General features: G+C 49.6%; 1 protein-coding gene across 2 annotated transcripts in view; it reads right to left on the bottom strand.

The window, feature by feature from the left end:
• TBC1D2 (TBC1 domain family member 2) overlaps window positions 1-17,628 on the bottom strand; it is a 46,552-nt gene extending 28,924 nt beyond the window's left edge. Inside the window, exons 1-4 of one of the 2 annotated variants that reach the window (XM_024560182.3) lie at window positions 17,101-17,628; window positions 13,688-13,829; window positions 7,582-7,729; window positions 1,640-1,773 (exon numbers count right to left, since the gene is read on the bottom strand). In XM_024560182.3, the coding sequence (XP_024415950.2) occupies window positions 1,640-1,773; window positions 7,582-7,729; window positions 13,688-13,829; window positions 17,101-17,475 (799 nt within the window). In that variant the 5' untranslated portion in view covers window positions 17,476-17,628. The remainder of the gene's footprint in view (window positions 1-1,639; window positions 1,774-7,581; window positions 7,730-13,687; window positions 13,830-17,100) is intronic. The other variant, XM_045195143.2, reaches the window with a different exon arrangement.
• Between the last annotated feature and the right edge of the window lie 2,757 nt (window positions 17,629-20,385).

Below are 20,385 nucleotides of genomic sequence, written 5' to 3'. Positions count from 1 at the left end.
TCGGACTGCAGGTGACTCAGCCCTGCAGCCCTGCTGACCTCCGAAACACTCCTGTCCACCAGCCCTGAGGGCAGGCACGGCAGGGGGCGCTGTGCTCCGTTCGCTGCTGGAGAAAACGACACCTAGGACAGCGTTTCTCAGCCAGCACCCCAGGATTTCGTGGGAGTGCTGACTCAGAGGGGCTGAGGGTGGGTGACCAAGGGGAGCCCAGACTCCTGCCCCTGACTCAACTCAGGTTTTATATGCTTTGTATATTAGATTTTGTGTGGCATCTAGGTTCCATGGAAATAAAGACATAGTTCTAAAATCACTGATTTAGAAAATGAGGCTTTAGGCCACAATATGGGGCACAGTGCTCGGCCTGAATCCCAGCTCTGGCTGTGCGACCGTGAGCCAGTCACTCCACTTGCCTGTCCTCAGTTCCTTCATTCACTAAATGAGAACAACCACAGTATCTACCGCTCACGTTGTTAAAGGAAGTAAACAGGTTAATGTAGGTAAAGTGCTTAGTGTACGTGGTTGAAACTTTAAAAGGTCCTAGGTGCAATAAGCCCGTCAGAAAGGACCATATACTGTATGATTCCATTTATATAAACTATCTAGAACAGGCAAATCTGCAGAGACAGAAAGAAGGTTAGTGGTTGCCTAGAGCTGGCGGGAGGTGGACATCAGGACTGATGGCTGAGGGAGGTATGGGTCTTTTGCGGGGGGGGGCGCGCAGGGGGCTATTACAAATGTTCTAGAATTGATAATGATGATGGTTGCATCATAACTCTGTGAAAATACTGAAAGCCACTGAGCGGTATACTTAAAATAGGTGGATTTTATGGTGTGTGAATTATATCCTAATACAACTGGTACCACCCCCAAAGTGCGTAGAGTAGCCCCGGCACAAAGTAGCTGCTATCCGGAAGTGCTAGTTTCACCATTATTGTTGATTCCATACAGCACTGATCTCCTGAACTGTGTTTGTGATCTGCGGGGCCTCCCCAGGCAGCGCTCCAAGGGTTGCTTCACCTCGGGTCACTTCTGCGTGGCCCAGGGGACCTCTCTGCTATAAGAAGGCCCCTACAATGCTGCCTCAGCCAGTTTTCTCCCAACCGCCTCTAAGTTAAAATATGTTCTAAGGGTACCAACGCTACTTTCAAGAAAGCCACCCTCCTCCCAATGGCGTGGGTTAGTCACATTTTGTGACAGAAACAATAACATGCTATGTCATAGCTGGGGCGGATTGGGCAGAGCTGACGGATTTTAATCACCCCAGAATGGCACTTCTATATCCTTGCCCTATAAACTAAAAAAAAAAGTAAGACAGTGAATGAGGTTTCCCTTTATTACTTCAAGAACCATGGCTAAGAGTTTCAGTTTGAGAAGATGAAAGAGTTCTGGAGGTGGATGGTGGTGATGTTTGCAGAAGAATATGAATGTGCTTAGTTCCCCTGAACTGTACACCGAAAACCGGTTAAACCTCACGCTGTGTGCATTTCATTACAACAACGACAACGCAACAGCAACAACAGTAAGAAATCATTGCTACTAGCCCCGTAAGCCCAGGAGCGATGACCCGGAGAGTTCCACAGATGACATACAAAAGCACACGTGGCCTCTGAAGGCAGTTCAGACAGGGGCAGAGGCTCACCTGGGGCGCTGGGGTCAGGGGCTGGGGGTGGCTCCTCCTTCTGAGGCTCCCTGCTCTGCGGTGAATCTTCTCCTGGAGGTCCGTGGCCTGTTCCTTGGGCCTGCCTGTTGCCCCGGATGTTGCACATCGTGTTTCTGAAGGAAAGCAGAGGAGCGCGAGGCTGAGCTCTCCCCCCGGATTCTGCGCCTGTCCTCCCCGCTGTCACTGCGGGAGCTCAGACCACATCCCTACCCCCAGTCATGGCCTGATCAGTCTGCTAGACCCCAGGCACCCTGCATGACACACCCCACCCGAGCTGCTCCTGATCCCCCTCACCCCTCTCTCTTCCATTATTTCATCGGATTTAATCACCTCCCACAACATTGCTTATAAACAATATAAGCTTCACTGCCCTGCCCCAACCCCGCTGCTGGGGCATAAGCTCCACGAGGGCAGGGTGTCTGTCTGTTTTGTTCACTGGAGCACTCTGGGTGCCTAGAACAGTGCCTGAAAGATGGAGGGCCCTCTGCACAGGTGTTGGATGAATTTTGAATGGACTTGCCAAACTGACTTTCCTAAAACCTTCATCTGGTCTTGTAACTCCCTGGCTCAGAAACCATCAGTGGCTCCCTACTTCTGCTGAGAAGTTCTGAAATCCCCTGGGATCCTTATCCTCTTGCTTTCTTTCCCTGCTCTGCTCTGTTCTCTCTGAAGCCTCCACTGGTCACCCCGCAGGCTCCAAGGAGCTCCCTGCACTTCATGAAGGGGACACCCCATGACCAAGGCCTTGTCTGGGATGAATAATGATGTCTTTTCTCCACGAACTGGGCGATAACCTACCTGCATGCCTGCTGGCACCTGCACTGGGGTTGCAGGTGCCCAGGATGCAAGCTCAATGATACATGTTTGGTTTGCAGGAAGGAACTATGTAGCACCAAAGGCTGGCCGAGGACCAGGGACCACGGATAAGTTCATAAGGAGTCAGATGAAAGAGTTTATTTTCCCTTTGCAAAGATATACAAGTAGACATATTCCAAAATTAATAACAAGGAAGAGAAAATGATTAAAGGAGCTCAGTAGGTCAGTGTCTTTCAAACTACAATGAACCATTGGCAGACTGTAAAACCAGGTTAGTATCATGACTGGCCTTTAAAACGAGTGGAACTCGGGAGAATGCAGCCCACTGAGAGAGGGTTAATACTTTGTGGCATGCATCTGTGTGTTCACTGTGCTCTCGGTCCGCAGTGAGAAAGCCCCGCACGGGGAAGTCATTCATTCCGGGCAGCAACAGCGTGGTCCGAGAGGAGGCGAGACTGCAGATCTGTGACGGCACCTTGGCCTTGCTACGTCACGCCAATGTGCAGTGTGTGCTGCCAGCAATATGGGGACAAATTACTTGAAAACCCTCATCCCCGAACACCTGGGTACTAGACAAATACAAAACATCTCTTGCAAACACTCCACTGAATTCCCAGGAAAGGAAGAGAAATCCCTGGGTATCATACAGGAAAAAAGGGGTGACATTCAAGTGGAAACACAAGAGGAAGATGAATGTGTAGATTACTGTTTAGCAAGTAACAGGCAGACCTCGGAGTTACCTTAATTTAAAAAATAACTTATTGCTAAAAAATGCCAAGCCTGCTGCAAATTTGGTGCTGCTAGGCTTGCTCAAAGCAGAGTTACCACAAACCCTTAATTTGTAAAAAAATGCGTGAAGTGTAACAAAACACGGTCTGCCAGTATTCTCTCCTCCCCCCTAATCTCCATGGAGCAGAGTACCTCCCCCTCCCCCTTGTGACTTTGGGCATGGCCATGTGACTTGCTTTGGCCAAAGGTATGTTAGCAGATGTGATGTAAACATAGGCTTCAGGAACATGCCTCAGGTAGCTGCTGGTCTGTAGAAGATGAGAAATGCATGGACTAGAACTAGATCTTTCCGACTGCTTAGAGTCACGACCATGGGAACCTAGCCTTTATCAGCTGAACCCAGACAGGTGCAAAATAAATGCTTATTATATGACATTGAATTCTGAAGGGTTTGTTTGCAGCATTATCGGCATGAGAGTTGACTAGGATATACGGTATGTCTGTTCAAGAATCAACTGTTTTGTTCTTCCATTGAGATATCAAGGACAAATAACATATTTGCTTCAGGTCTACGACATTTTATATATACGTATGGTTTAGTTAACACCCGTCACCACACATAGTTACAATTTGTGTGTGTGTGTGTGTGTGTGTGTGTGAGAGAGAGAGAGAGAGAGAGAGAGAGAGAGAGAGAGAGAGAGGAGAGAGATCAGGGATCATCTACTGATCCCGAAAACCTAGGGCCTTGTTGCAAGGGAGGAAAGAAAACGAGGTCAGGACCCATATGAAGTGCAGATTGAAGCTGAAATTTTACATAAAGCTGGGACCCCTGAAAATCCATACCCGTTGTGAAGAGGTGAGTTAGAAAAAACACGTCTGCTGGCAAAATTAACAAAGGGAAATTCCAGGCGAAGGCTCTGGGTATTCAGGGTGATACTGGCCTTAGAGAATGAATTGGGAAGTGTTCCCTCCCTTTTGAAGGGAAAAGTTTGTGAAGAATTGGTATTAATTATTCTTTAAATGTTTGCCAGAATTCACCAGGGAAGTTATCTGGTCCTAGGTGTTGTTTTTATTTTGTTTATTTTTGTGGGTAGTTTTTTGATTCCTAATTCAATCTCTTTACCTGTTACAGGTCTACTCAGATTTCCCATTTCTTCTCAAGTCAGTTTTAGCAATTTGTGCCTTCCCAGGAATTTGTGTATTGCATCCGCGTTATCTAACTCGCTGGCATGTAACTGCTCACAGCGTCCCCTTACAACCCTTATTACTTCTACAGGGTTGGCAGTATCATCCCGCTTGTGTTCTTGACTTCAGTAATTGAGTCTTATACCTTTTCTCGGTCTGTCTAGCAAAAGGTTTGTCAATTTTGTTGGTATTTTTCAAAGAATCACTATTTAATGTAAAACATCTTTAAAAGAAAGTCCAGTTTTTGGGTATAGTGGGTCCAGCATGAGAAAAGAATGAGGCTGTACGTTAATGAAGAGTACAGCTGACGGATGGAGGGAAAAATGAATCAGTCAAATCAAGGCCAGAGAAAAAGTGAGAACTCAGCACTTCCAACACTTGACTTTGAAATCTGGTCTCTGACTCCTTTAACTCTGTTATCGTTAATGTCCTATTTTAAGGAGCCCCTGCCTCCTTGGGCTAGTCACTTCCCCTTCCCAGTTCTTCTGTGCCCCATCTAAAAATACAGGGTGGTAGTTGTATTGAAAAGAATGATGATGGCCACGAGGGGCACTATTTACTGAGTATCCCTTTGTGCAGGGGCCTGTGCTGAGCCCATTACAATGTATCTCACAAACCACAAGTCACATGACTTGGAGAGGATGCAGGAACATATCCCTACAGCTGGAGGAACTGGCTGGGTGGGGTGACTGTCATTGCTGCCCATACTTCCCCTTGCCCAGGAACTTCGGCCTCCCCACCGTTTCCAGGAGCTCATAAGCATCGTCCCTGGGGTGTGGGAGGCATAGAAGCCCAACCCCAGGGCAGTAAAGGGCCTTCTAGGCCCCGCCCACATTTCCTCTGCAGATGGGGAGCTCATCAACTACAGACACAGACCAGGTGGCTACTACTCGGCCAAACCACTGTGCTCGGAAGAGGCATCTCCATTTCCTAACTTTACTGACTTGGGTTGGAGCAGTTCATAGATCATTTCCTGGGGAGGTTTAGCTCCAGGTCCGAAAGGCCTGGTCACATGAAGGTAGCGGTCATAAGGGCTTGTTCTGGAAAAAAAACCTTGGGCAAGCCATTTATCCTCTCTGAGCCTGGGTTCCCCCATCTGCAATGGGGGTGAGGAACATATTCACGACAAACAATGAGGCCCTTCATGGGCCAGGCTCTAAGCTGCACACTAGCAATACAACCCGTTTAGGCCTCACACATGCATTCAGGGCATTTAATCCTCACCGCAGCCCAATGGAGTAAGTACTATTATCACCTCCATGGTACAGAGAGGAGAACTGAGGTTCAGAAAGGATAAGTAACCAAAGCCACAGAGCTGGTAAGTGGTAGGACTGAGCATCAGACCTGGACATCTGACTCCACAGGCTTAGAACCTAACTGTTATGATACCACTTTACAGGGTTGCCCAGACAACTCAATGAGGCTATAAAGCACCCAGCACAGTGCTCTGGGAGCTCCCTTACTCCCTTCCCCAGACTATGACCTGGGCTCCTGGCAGACCCAGCCAGAAGCTCTGAGACCAGCCAGGGCAAGGGGGTGCCAGAGACCAGGGTAACCCAGATCTTACCCGGCTCTCCCCAGGACACAGGCAATGTTGCCCTGCATTTTCTGCGGGCTATTGCAAGTCTCAGGAGGGAGGCAACTGACTGACCCCTGCAACTTCCTTCCTTTCTTGGTCTCTGCATGCTATATATTCCACTCCTGGTGTCTGTGGTCTTCATCAGGCAAGGAACCTGGCTTAACCTTGGTGAGACCACCCTGGATACAGTTACAGTGTGTGCTAGCTGGATGGCTGGACTTCTCAGGTCCCCTCAAACCTCCCATCAGGCTCCCACTGCACCCAGTTCCCTCCAGCACCTCCTGAGGGAAGATCCCCAGCAGGGCAGTGTCCTTGTCCACTCACACTAGGGGGCTCAACCATGCCCCCTACTCCCCAAGTCTCTTGTTCTAGCTCAGGTCTCTGACCTCTGAGTTCCAGTTCCCTGCATCCAGTGCCTGTTGGGTAGTTCCACCTCCAGGCCCTAAAGAGCACTCATCATCTTTTCCCCGAAACCTGCTTCTGTCCTAGGAAGAGCATCACTACACGTCTAGTTACCCAAGCAAATTCCACCACTGAAGCTGACAGAGGGGAATGCTATGCCAGAGGCACACAGAGCCAAGAGTTCCAAATCCAAGTCCAGTGGTAATGTCTTCTGCTTTCTAAGACGTCCAGTTAGTCTGAAGTCGTCACAGAGAATATGCACCTGGACAAGACCACTATTGGGTATAGTTTGAAGTCCCCAAAGCTTCCATGTAACAGATAATGCAGGGTGGGGCAAACGTAGGTTTACAGTTGTATGTGAAACGCAGAGTTTTTTCCTGTGTTATTTATTATTGGATTATTTTTCATATGAACTGTGAACCTACTTTTGCCCCACCACGTATTTATTAAGTACCTACCCACTGCCAAACACAGTTCTAAAGCAGTTTGTATGCACTGGCCATTTAACCCCTGTGCTGGTCTTACGAGGCAAGCGCTGCTGAATTTTACATTTACTAACGACTTGAGTGCAGCACAGAGAAGTCAAACCACCTGCCGAGGAAACCACAGCCAACGACTGGTGGAGCCAAGATACGGACCCAGGCGGTTCGGCTCCGACGCCCAGGCCGACGCCCTATCTCCTTATAAACTATTTAAAAACAGACCTGCTAAGGGGAAGCTGCACATGTAATACATTACATTAAATGAAACAGTGGCTGAGATAAGGTGGATGTACGGTAAGTTACATGTTAAAAGGGAATAACGTGATGCGTTTGACCCACGTAGACCCTTATGAAGCCATCACCACAGTACATTCAGCAGGATCTCAACTGTGGATGTTATGTGCACAGACAATGAGGAGGAAGGAGATCCACCAAAGGCTAAGAATGCTTGTTTGGGTGACAGGATTATGGACAATGTTAAATGTGTACCTTTCGAGACGTTTCTGATTTCCTACAAGGAACACACACTACTTTTAAAGTCGAACACTGAATGTAACATTTTAGCGTAATGACGTGATGAACTGAAAATAAAGCCCCTGGCCCCTCCCCAGGCCCATCTCCCTACTGGGAACCCCCCCCCCACCCTGCCGCCCCGCCCCGGTCACAGCAAGCTCTGAAGAAGGGGCTGCTTGCCGCTTGGCCAGCCCCTCAGCCCCGGTAGCACTTACTGTATTTCAGTCCCCAGGTGCTTGAGGGAAATATTCTGAAGGGCCAGGGGCATGGCAGGGGCTGGCTGCAAGGCGGCATCTGCACCCACGAGTCCAGGGGGTGTTTTCACGGGGCACAGGAACTCCTGCAGCTCTGCCTCCTCTTGCTCTGCGGAACAAAGAAAAGGGAAATCACCCAGGGGTCACTGCACTGGGAAAGGCCAGACAGGCGGGTGCTATGGGCTGAGTTCCGGCGGGAGTCGGTGAGAACAGGCCTTCCTTGTGGGTTAACAGCAGCCAAAGAAGCAGGTGGCAGTAAAATGATGCATTTTGCTGCAACAGCCTTCCCAGAAACCCTTAACAGTATGCGGAACTGCAAATATTTGGACGTCTGATAACCCACCCTAAAGAAATTGTTTGAAATGCAGACGAAGCTTTATGAGCCAGGAGGTTCATCCTAGCACTGTTTGGCCTCGAAAGGAAAGTAACGTAAGGATCTGGGGAATGGTTAAATAAATCATGATGCCTTCAGACTAGGGAACATACTTAATGACTTAAAACGATGCTAAGGAAACCCTGGCTGGTGTAGCTCAATGGACTGAGCACCAACCTGTGAACCACAGGGTCACCAGCTTGATTCCCAATCAGGGCACAAGCCTGGGTTGCAGGCCAGGTCCCCACTAGGGGTTGCGCAAGTGGCAACCACGCACTGATGTTTCTCTCCCTCTGTTTCTCTCTCCCTTCCCCTCTGCCTGATAAAAAATTGGAGATATAGGAAAAGTCTCAAAGAAACACTTTGCAATCTTAACAGTGGTCAGACTGCATGATAGAATTAGAAGTGAGCAGGCTGATGATTAGTTTACTGTTTTTTCCCCAAATTTTCTATAGTAAACATGGTTTACTTTTACGAACATAAAAATAATATATTCATCAAAAGCAGATGTCAATAAAGAGATTTTTATAACACAGGGATATTTTACAGGCCATAACACTGAGGACAAAAGGAAAGTAAAGCATTTTGTGTTGTTATCCGACTGGAAATACATTTAAATAAAAGGCAAGCGGGAGGTCATAACAATGTTAACACTGGCTGTCTCTAGGTGACAGGCTTATGGCCACTTTTCTATGTTTTTCAAATGATCTGTTTACACAGTGATTGCTTTATACAGTGAGTACTTCAAAAGGCTTAATATTAAGGCAGGTTTCAAGGCAAAGGAAACATTATTTGAGGTATAAGAGAGGGGGTGAAATATTCAGAAGTTAGTTTTCAGTATTGCAAAACTGGAAGAGAACCAAGGCCACTTCGGGGACGGTGGGAGCTTGACCAGGCAGCCCCTGAGGCCTGCAGGGCAGCAGACACCCTTCGGCTGGAGCCCTCTCACTGAGAGGGTGAGAAGGGTAGAGGAAATGTATTTTTGCGCTACATCTGCAAAAACATTAAATGCAATGGTGGCAGCCAGGGAGTTGTTCAATCTTCTCAGAAATAAACTTGCAAACAATCATTTGTTAATCCTTAAGAGGCTCTTTCAAATCCAGCAGACTTGGTCATATGGAGTCTTTCTTTTGAGCTCCTCCCTTCAATTACTTTATTTTTTTAAAAAAATTTTTAAAAATATATTTATTGATTATGCTATTACAGTTGTCCCATTTCCCGCCCCCCTCACTCCACTCCATCCTGCCCATCCCCTCCCTCCCACATTCCCCCCCCTATAGTTCATGTCCATGGGTCATACTTCTAAGTTCTTTGGCTTCTACATTTCCTACACTATTCTTACCCTCCCCCTGTCTATTTTCCACCTATCATCTATGCTACTTATTCTTTCTCGGCAGTTTGGGCATCTACCCTGAGGTTTCCAGGCGGGTGGGGCTGGAGAAGTGAGACAAGCAAAGGCATAGGGAGCGCCCAGCTTGAGGAGCATGGAAGAAGTGCACACTTCATTTAGACCAATGGGGTAGAAGCTGGAGGGCAGACCCCCCAGACAAAGTGCGGGGAGTTCTGAGAGCTGGAGACAGATTCCTTCCAACTCAAGCCAGGGGAGAGCTCCTGGAGGAAGGGCACTGGAGCTGGACCTGCAGAAGGAGTGAGGGAGGATCCCACTGTGTGAGTAGCAAGGGGTTCCAGAGCCCAAGTGGAGGATGCCAAGGAGGGACCCTGAGGAGAAGGAGCTGATAAGGACAAATGGGGTGGGGGTGGCTAAGAAGGGATCTCCTCTGGAATGTCAGAGGACCCTGGGGGCTTCAGCAGGAGCCTGAAGAAACCTGGCTGACTAGAATGGGCTTCAGCTGTGGAGTCCGAAGACCTGAGGCCAAGCCCTATTTCTGCTGGGAGGGCTCGGTGACCTGGCTGCTCACTTTTTCTCTTCTGGCTTCAGGTTCCCTATTTTTAAAACTGGAAGGCTGCTCTACACTCTGTCTCCTTCAGCACTGAAGTATATGAAAATGTTTTGAAAACCACAAAGCCTCATACTGTGGACGTACATCTTTCCAAGTAGTCTTTGATCCAGACCTTGAATTGATTCAAAATAATTAAGGTTTCCTTGTTTATCAATACCCTAACCATCTTTATTCTTCCTCATTCAGAACAAACAAAAAAAGTTACCATCTATAATTTTAATGTCTTGGCAAGTACTTCCCTAACCGCCAACATCTGTTTTCCTTTAACTTCCACCTGTGGCTCTAGATCTATTCTGAGGTCACACAGAAATGTCATCACTGGTTGGTTTCATCCGTGAAACGGACAGCTCAGAGTAGGTGAATTTTGTGGCTAAGGCTGCACAGCTGCAAGCCGAGCCACAGGCTCGACCCAGTTCTTCACTGTTCCTTTTTGAGAAGCAGACAGTTCCAAGAATGGAGAGGTGCCCAGGAAGGTGCAAGCCCCCCAGTGCAAAGAGATGTCCGAAGGATAAGAGGCACAGGATGGTGACACCTCAGAGACGGTTAGCACTTCCTAGAGGACACGGGTTGACCCAAGACTCTGGTCCATCCAGCCATTTCCCCAGCCCGGAGAAATGCCCTCAGTGGGGTGACCACATACGGAATTTTCAGTAGCATTTACTTGTCATTCTCCTTTTGCCTGGACTACAGAGGCTGCCCCATCACCAGGAGGAAGAAATCATTGCCTAAGGAACAGGGCTCAGGCCAGCAGGTCACTGGTTTCCTGGAGGGCCCCGGACACGTGGCCAAATGCCTCCTCAGCTTGGGGACAGGGGTGTGAGTCTGCAGGGTCCAAATGTCAGCACTGACGTTTTCTTTCTGTTTGGCCTTGGACAGGTCCCTTGGCCTCTTCAGTCTCCTCTTTTGTAAGATGAGAATAACAGTAATTCTCTCAAAAGAGCGTCGTGATGATGAGAGAGGTGAGGCGTGTAAAGTGCGGAACAGGGTCAGTAAGAGGCGCGCCTATTTTTATGAGGCTGCACATTTATGAAAGCGCTCTGCAAAACGTGCTCTACCGTGGCAACATGTCATTATCAACCTGTTGGCTTCCCCTTGATCTTTCTCGGCTCTGTGGAGACCAGCGTCCAGGTAAAATATAAAGTAAAGGTGTGAATGCTTAAAAGCTCTAGAGGACACGCCTTGTGGATGCTCAAAGGCGGTCACGAGACGCTCTGTGCAAGACGGAGCGTCTGTGACTCAGAGTCAGACGTGAGTCAGTCGGTTTTCACTGCCCTGGCGGCAGGCCTCTGCTTCCTCCCAGGAAGGGCAGAGAACAGAGGTGGGGCGGCCTGCTCCAGACTACAGTGCAGGGCCTGCCAGCTTGCTCAAGACTCCAGAAGTGTCTTTCTGGGTCAGCTGCTGATGGTTTCACAGGGGCCCTGGGTCCAGGACGGCGAGGGCTTGCTGCTGGACAATTAAGGCTTCAAAGGAGAAGCCCACGTCCCTGCTCCCTTCATCTCCACAGCGTCCGCCTTGGGAGACTGGTGCCCTGGGCAGCAGGACAAGCACTCCCCTGCCCCTATGCCCACAGCCGGGGCTGGCCCAGAAGAGGCCCGCTGAGTGTGCTGAACCAAAGCCACAGAATTCAGGAACATGGGAAGGGTTCAGCACACTAGGTGAACCTGTGGGATCCCAAAGCTAGTCTTTTGATAACCTGGTCCTTCCCATTTCAAGCCAGGGAGGGTTTCTCTTCACTGTGGCCCAGGACTGATGGGGAGCTGTGTCAAGTCAGGCTGCAGTTTTTAGCACAGCCAGCATTGTTTGGCTCTCCCAGAGGTGGGCAGTGGGGGATGGAGTAAAAGTGTAGAAGGAAAAATAACTAAACCCTTCCCCAAAGAAAGCCCTTATGAGCATAAAACACCCAGAAAGGGTTCAGAAGAAATCACTGATGATGACTATTAATAAAAAGATGCAGTTATTGTAACAATTATAGTGTACATGGACACATAGAGTAGTATTGTGCAGACAGGTGCCACGTATGGAGCACTATGTGCCTGGTGTTATGCTAAAGGCTGTATATTCCTTTCCTCATTTAATTATAAAATTCAATATATTTGCTCACACACTCACTCAACAAATATCCAATGTGCCAGGCAGGACACCAGGTAGTGGGGACACAGGTGACAGACATGGCCCCCACTTTGAGGGCCAGTGGGCAGAGACTGACAAGGATGCCCTCATTAGAATACAATGTGACAGGTCCGAGAGAAAGAAGTTGAGGGCGCATACAGAGTCCAGCTGGTGAAGTCCCACAAGGCTTCCAAGAGGAGGATGGCAAGAGGAGGATGAGACACTAAAGCTTGGACATCGAGAAGCAGCAGCGTTCTGCCAGGCAGAGGAGAGAGCAGCCGCCTCCGGTGCTGCTGAAGCGTAAAGCACGGGCAGGCACTGGGGAGCGGGCGGAGGGCAGAGCAGGAAGGACTGAGCAGAGCCAAAAAGCTGGGACTGGGCCCCGGGCACGGTGAGCAGCCAGGGGAGGGGGATGGGTGGGGCTTAGGCTTTCATTTTAGAAAGCTCACTCTGGCTGCAGTGAGGAGGATGGTTGGAGAGGGCAGGCTGGGACACGGGGACACTGGAGAGGAGGCTGCTATGATTTTCCAGCTAAGAGCTGAGGCCTGACCCAAGGCAACAGCAGTGAAGGGGGGCCCAGGTCTGATGTGTAGGCCAGAGGGGGACATGGCCAGCTCTGGTGACAGACTAGCCTGGCTACCTGAGATCCAGGAAGAAACGGGGTGGCTCCTGGTTACTGGAGCAGCTGGGTAAGTAGGGAGATTTACTGAGGGAAGGAAAGCTGGGGGAGAAGGGTCAGGGCAGATAAGGTCAGTTCGGGATGTGTAAAACATCCGGGGATGGAGGTCTAGGATGCACTTGGCCACAGTCCTGCCCTTACCCATTCGGCTTCCCTGTTAACTGAGGATGCAGCACCTTAGACACGCTGCAGGTTTGTGCTGAGACCTCATTCTCTGTGCTTTTGCAGGGGCAGCTGTGGGTGGTCTGGGCTGATTCTAAAATCTGCCAATCATATTCGGGGCTTCTGCACAGGAGTGGAGGGTGTGATCTCCAGGACTCCTCCCTGCCGGGATGTTCTAGGATTTGGGATCGAGAAACTTCATTTGTGGGCCACATAGGGGTGAAGGATTCTGGCTTATGGGAACACCAGGGATAAAACTGCTGGTCTACCCAACTCATAGCACAAAAGCATTGTTTAAAGAAGCAGCAACAATAACTGCACTTTCTCATTAACCTTCCTCATAGCAACTCTGTGAAAGTTTCGTTTTCTAAGACATCCCATAATGGTCATCATAATAGCAGCTGACACTTACTGAGCTCTGGCAATGTGCAGGCATTGTTCCAATCCCTCCCAGTATACGGATTCACTGAATCCTCACCCCAACCCTAAGAAGTAAGTATGATTTCTTTACTGACCTCATCTTACAGGGAAGGAAACTGAAGCTCAGAAAGTTAAGCAACTTGCCTAAGATCACACAAGATTAGGACGTGGACCCAGGCAGCCTGGCCCCAGAGCCTGCATGCTTGCTCTCGATGCTATACTGTTGTCCTCGCTGATCCCGAGTCACGTCCCTGGCTCTCTGCGTCTTTAGCAGAGGGCTCCTCCCACTCGCTCCCAACAGCAGGGTACAGGCTCAGTCACCGGGAGCCCTGGGTGTGCACAGGAGGTGAGCCCATCGGGTACCTAGCTCAAGGCGCAGGGCAGGCTCGCTCCCAGCCAGGGCAGCGTCAGGGGTGGCAGGACGTGCAGGCGGGCTGTTGTGGAACTCCCAGCGCTTCATCTGCAGCTGCTGCAGCCAGTACAGCATCACTTGCTTGGTGGCAGCCTGAGAAGCACAAGGGTTAGTTGGCAAGGCCCTGAGCCTGCAGGGTGGCACTGGGTGTGGGATGTGGGAAGGTCAAGAGAGGCTTGGTAACTCTCTCCTTTCCAGAAAAAAAATTTCACTGTGGCTAGGTGCCCACTTCAAAACACCACATGCTTCTTAGCCATAGAAAATAATCAGGCTCTGGTCTCCCACTTAGAGGTTCCTTAACCTTTCTGGGCCTCCGTTTCTTCACCTGTACTACGGTGATGATAACATTCATTTCACAGGGCAGTTAGTTACGAGGAGGAAATGAGGTAAGGAAGATAAAGTGCCCAGCACAGTATCTGACATAAGGTCGGTGCTCAAAATGTGCTCACTGGGTAAAGGAATTTAGAGGTGCTAAGAGAGGGTGAGAGCTTTGAAATTCTAACCTAGAGTGGGGGGCGTGGGTACCATGACTATCTCTAGCTCTCTGTGCAACACGTCAAAGTCTCAGCTGACTTTCTGTGGAATGGAGACTCCCTTCTGTTTTGCAGGTACACTGAAATCACACATATGATCAGGGGCTGGAAGGCCATGGCACACTGCAGCGAAGTGGCACCCCCCAGGCACCCCAACCAGCTAATGGCCGATGCTGGTCCAAATACCTATTCTCACATCCATACATCACCAGGGCCTCCACGAAGGAGGCCAGGCAGGAGCCATCAGTCCCTTCTACAGATGGAGAATCTAAGGCTCTGAAGTCACTCAGGCAGGTGGCGTCAGAACTGGTGTCAGAACCTGGGTCTCCCATTTCCTGACCGGGGCTTTGTTGTAGTTTATGGCCAGGATGCAGCCTATGTAGAGAAGGCCTGGGGTCAGTGGGCACAGAGGCTGGGCAGCTCGCTGGGAGTGGATGGTGAGCCTCACAGAGCTGTTCACAGTCAAGGCCACATGAGAGGTTACGGGCAACTGGGGCAAGATTCCCCTTTCAAGAGGCTCATGGGTGAGGTGTGCAGAAGGCCATGGGGCTCCAGGAATCAGGCCCTCAGCCTGTCATGAAGGTATCAAATCAAATAAAATGATGCCCACCAGTCTTCTTTCTATATACTTCTCTTCTATACACATGGCTTCACCATGACCTTGTGCTGACAAGCTCCAGCCCATACCCAAACCCACTTCATTCATTCATCAGACAAGTGTATACTGAGCCCCTACTTACCATATGTGTCAGGGACAGTGGTAGGCACTGGAGAGTCTGTGGTGAGCCAACACATGGCCTCTACTGTCTTTGAACTTAAGAGTCTGCCGAGGGGCATGGACACCTGGATGTCCTCGTCTCCTCATCCTGGGTTCACTCGGTCAGGGACTGGCCCGACCAGGCCATCTGCTGGTTGCAGGAGCCATCCCTGACTTCCCTCTCACATTCTTCCTGCTCTGCCTCACAACCCTGGCCACTGTCTCCCTCTCCACTGTCCCTGCTCTAGCTCAGCCATCATCCTCTCGTGATCCTCTCCTGCTGGACTCCCTGACGAGCAGCCTTCCCTTCTCTACCCAATAGCCAGACTGAGCATTCTAAACATTCCACTATCACAGGCGTGCTTGCTGAAAGCTTTCTGACAATGTCCCACAGCCCACAGGACAACATCTAAGCTCCCTATCATAATGCACAAATACCCCTCCCTCCCCCCTGGGCCTCTGTTCTCCCATTCCATCTTTTGGATCTCTCTGTGCCCCAGGCTCCTAGGGTTTGCCTGCATGGTAGCATGTTTTCCTATCTTGGCTCCTGGGGCCTTTGTGACCTGAAAAAACACCCTCCCTCTTGTCTGCTTGTAGAAAACTGATGTCTTCTTTCAAGATTCAGGTGTCACCCCCTCTTCTATGATGCCTCTTCTGGATGCTCCCCTCTGCTCCAACACTCAGTAGCACTGACCCCTTCTGTCATCACACTTTTCTGGTATAGATTCCAGCATCTCTATAGAACATTCTATTGTGTATGCCAATCTCCCTGCCAGTCTTTCTCACCAGACCTTAAGCTGTTTGTGCACCAGGGGGTAGGTGTGATTTGGCTCCATACCCCAGTGCCTAGCACAGAGCCAGGCACACACACAGATGACTGGAGTAGTAAGACACGTGTTAGAGACCCCACAGCCAGCATTGAACCTGCAGGAGGAGGCACATGACCCGTACACCACATGACTTCTGAAATGCCGGCCCACCCTGGCCTGGAATGCCTGGTTTCCACTATTTTAGCTGATCCCCTCCTTCTGGTCACCAGCCAGGCCAAGCCAGTGAAGGGAAACTGAAGCTGTGGGCTGCATTCAGGGCGTCAACAGATTTCCAATTGGCTGGAGGTAAGGGTTGTGGGGTGGGAAGATGGGGCGAGGTGGGGAAGGCTGTCTCCTGACACATTCTTCTCTGATGAGTGTGAGTCCTAGAACTTGCAGCTCAGATCTGTCTTTCCAGTTAAGTTCTGAGGCACCTCCTCTTGGCATGAACATCTGATCTTGGTTCCCTCACCACGTGTGTTCATTCAACAAACATGGACTGGTGCTGGGAGATATTCAGCAGTTTGTAGGTGACTTTAATGTTCCAGACGCTTACATATCTTGTTTTAAATCTTACAAACTACCAACCTTCTGAGAGATCAAGTAATTTGCCCAGGGTCACACAGCTACTCAGTAGCTGATGTAGAAGTTGAATCCAATCCTGTCTGATTTCAAAGCACATGGCCTTTCCACTGATAAAACAAAACCCACTGGAGGGAAAACAGGTTTAGACATGCCTTGATGAGCAATCTAGACTAATCAGTGAAACCTAAATGTTTACCTCCCGATTCCTGCCAACATTTTCTCAGCAAAATATACTCCTCTCCGCCAAAATATCAAGAAAAGTGATTCAGGATCCAGGCCTTGAGAGAGGATTGTTAAGTTCCTATCTCGACTATACTTCAGCCCCAGGTAAGAAGTAAAAGTTCTGACACAGTCTGAGAGGTAGAAAGACTGCGAGATTCCAAGTATGGGCTACGCACCCCAGTCTCCGGATGCCTGACCTCGGGCCAGTCACTTCACCTCTCTGTCTCAGTTTCTTTTTCCCACAATGGGGATCCAACACTCCTGCCTTGTTGCGGGAACCCACTGGGAAGTGGGTGTGAATGCGCTTCGGAAAGCACAAAAGCCTGGGTACCCAGTGTTCATTGGGCGATCAGGGTCGGTGACCATACTCCAGTAAATTTACTGGGATAACCTACCGGCGCCCCGCCGTGCCCTGGGCCCCTCATCCCTGCTGAAAAAGGCAAAGCCGCTCCGCTTACCTTCAGGGTAATAACCCGGCTGGGAGTCTTGATTTCGAAAGTCCCTTCCTCGGCGTCCGCCTTGCAGTCAAAGACCGCACCGGAGAGGTCGATGCTGTCCAAGGGATTGGCATCCTGCGCGGTCCGCGAATAATACAGGTGACATTTCCTCTCGTCGTAGAAGAACCAGCGAGATTTCCAGCCCCGGAGGGGGCCCTTACCGCCAAACTTACTTAAGTATCCGCAGAGTTTTTTGGGAGCCGTCTCCAGCGGCCGGGCGCAGCCCTCCGACTCCTTGGGAGGCAACACCGCGGGGCCCCCGGCTGAGCCGGTGGACTCTCTGGACCCGGGCGCAGAGGAGATAGCCTCCGGGAGTTTCTCCTGCGCGCCCTCCATCGCCGCCCTGGCCGCGGAGGACCTGGAGATGGGACTCGCAACAAATCTCAGAGACTCAAATGTAAACCTGGTGGAGAGATCTCCGCGGGGGGGCGGGGCCAGTGGTGACCGCTTTTAGGAGGGGTGAGGCGGTAACTGGCGCCTCACTGACCGAACACCTACTGGGGCGGCTGGCCACGCCCCTCCAGGCTCCGGGCAGCCAAGCCACGCCCACATCTTCTGCTTGGGCCTCCTACCTCCGCCTACTTCCGTCTTTTCTTCCGCCTCAGTCAGCCATCTTTACTGACGGGCAGCTGCGGGGCGTGGGGACGTCCTCGGGTTGGAGGCGTGGTGTTACTGAGCAGAGTTAACCGGCGAGAGAGAAAGGGGAAGACACGTGTGTGGTTGACTGTATTGCCCTGGTGTAGAAAGATAGTTCTTTCTCACGCCTTGTGGGCTCCCGCCTTTTCTCCCTAAGTGCCGGGCCTATCTGCGTCGGACGGCGCATCGCGCGGCCATTGGCTGAGAGAGACGCCGGGCTCGCTGGCGCCACTTCCGGTGCCGCTCAGGGCCCGCGGGCTGGGGGATTCTTCCCGTTCGCCACTCTCCCGGCGATTTAGTGTAGGGGAGTGTAGTGGACCGACCCTCCTTCCCCTGTGCCAGGTCCCATTGACTAGCTTTCCGCGCCGGTTGCTTTATACAGGGCGCCCGGGACCTGCTGCTGCTGTGCAGAAACCCACTGCCACTCCTGGGCGGGGTTGGGCTCAGTAAATTTTGTATATACTAATAAGTAGTAAACGTACCAAGGTCGTAACTAGCTCAACTTGCTCCCTCATTCTCCTTTTGCCCTTAACTTTCTCCCCTTCCCTCTAGTCTTAGACGCATTCCTCCATTTGGGCCATGGAGCCCATTTCTGGACACCCCTCTAGTCCTTTCTTGGCTCTTTCCCTTTATCTTACAAATATGTTCGTTACAGCATTTTTACTTCAAAAGTTTGGAAGCAATATAAATGTCCAAGAATCTAAAATTGGTTAAGTAACTGACTAGGTACATTTTGCAGAAGGATATGGAATGATACTGAAAATATTAGGTGAAAAATGCAGGCCAGTCCTGGCCTTGTGGCTCAGGGCACTGCGTAGGTTTCAGGTTCCTTCCCCCATCAGGGCCCTTATGGGAGGCAACCCATAAATGTTTCTGCCTCTTTCCTTCTCTCCTCTTTCTCCATCTCTCCCTTTCTCCCGCCCTTCCTCTTTCTCTAAAATCAAAAAGAACATCCTCTGGTGAGGGAAAAAAAAGAGAAAAGGAAGGAAAGAATAAAAGAAGAAAGCGAGCAGGCCACAAAGCTTGCTATTTGGCTAGAAACAGTATGTGTATGAAAGTAAGGTTGGAAAGACGATGTGTAATATTGGTAACATTTTCTCTGGATAATTTTTATTCTTTTGCTTTTCTATATTTTGCAAGTTAAAAAATTTATATAGTTTAAATTGTTTAAAAAATATTCTGTTTCTGTTTTTTAAATTGGTCCAAAGTTTAATATAATTCCTTACTTCAACAGTGGTCCCTGGCTGGTGTGGCTCAGTGGATTGAGTGCCGGCCTGCAAATCAAGTGGTCTCCTGTTGGATTCCAGTCAGGGCACGTGCCTGGGTTGCTGGCCAGGTCCCCAGTAGGGGGCGCTAGAGGCAACCACACATTGATGTTTCTCTTCCTCCCTCCCTTCCCCTCTCTAAAAATAAACAAATATATATTAAAAAAAGAATAGGAATCATAAACCTTTTTCTAAGCTCTACTCCCACAGAAAGCAAGAGAGTCACAAAGAAAAGATATTAAAGAGCTTTTTAGAAAAAAATACAAAGCATCCAGTCCTCTGGCGTTGTAGATTAAGGACACAAACTAAAACACTATCATTCTCATGGTAAGCAGGAGCTGGAAGGGGTAATGTGGGGTTCTCAATTTTTCCACCTGTTACAGGTTGAATTGTTTCCCCCCTAAATTCCTATGTTGAAGCTCTAATCCCCAGTACCTCAGAATATGACTGTATTTGGAGACAGGGCCTTTAAAAAGGTAATTAAGTTAATAATAAGGTCATTAGGGTGGGTCCTATTCCAATCTGCCTGGCCTCCTTGTGAGAAGAGGGGATTAAGACACAGAGGGAAGACTGTGAAGACACAGGGAGAGAGAGGAGGGCCGTTTGCAAACTGAGGAGAAGCCTCAGAAGAATCCAGCCCTGGTGACACCTTAATCTTGGATTTCGAACTGAGTAAATAAATTTATGTTGCTTAAGCCACCCGATCTGTACTTTGTTATGGCAGCCCTAGCAAACGAATACCCTAAGCACTAATACCACTAACAGTAGAGTGAACTTCCTTGGAAGCCCACCAGGGTTACACAGCCCACAGTGGCTTAGAGCACCCATGAAAATGCCCAGAAGCCTTATTTTATAAACATAAATAAATTCAAACTCATATTTAACAGTTACACATAAGATGTTTTACATTAATTTCCAAAAATCAAAATGGTCAAACTCCCAACCACCTCCATTCTGAGGGAAGGGGGAGGGGCAAGGGGTAGAGTCTCAGGTTGGGGTGGTGGTTTTCAGGAAACTTGGCCACTGGAATTTTCATTGGCCAGTGACAACCTCTGGTTTTCTCATCTGTAACATAGGAATTGTAATTCCTACCCAGAGCACCCCCCTGCATGTGAAGGCCAAAAGGTGGTGATGGAAAATTTCAAATTGGCATCCCTAATCTGCAGCAATACCAAGGTGCTCAGGGTTGCTCCTGCAGAAAGGAAAGTGAAGAGGGGGAAAAAAAAGAGTATTAAGTAAGTTTAGGGACATTACGGGGAAAGTCCTGCTGATCCAGATGCATTAATTGTTGTAGATACCCTTCTGGTAATTGCAAGGAAATGTAGCTAACAGCGTCCCCCACCTT

This window comes from Desmodus rotundus, chromosome 1 (assembly GCF_022682495.2).
Source record: "Desmodus rotundus isolate HL8 chromosome 1, HLdesRot8A.1, whole genome shotgun sequence".
Lineage (NCBI taxonomy): Eukaryota > Metazoa > Chordata > Mammalia > Chiroptera > Phyllostomidae > Desmodus > Desmodus rotundus.
Note: the sequence above shows the minus strand (reverse complement) of the source record. Positions and strands in the feature narration are given on the sequence as shown.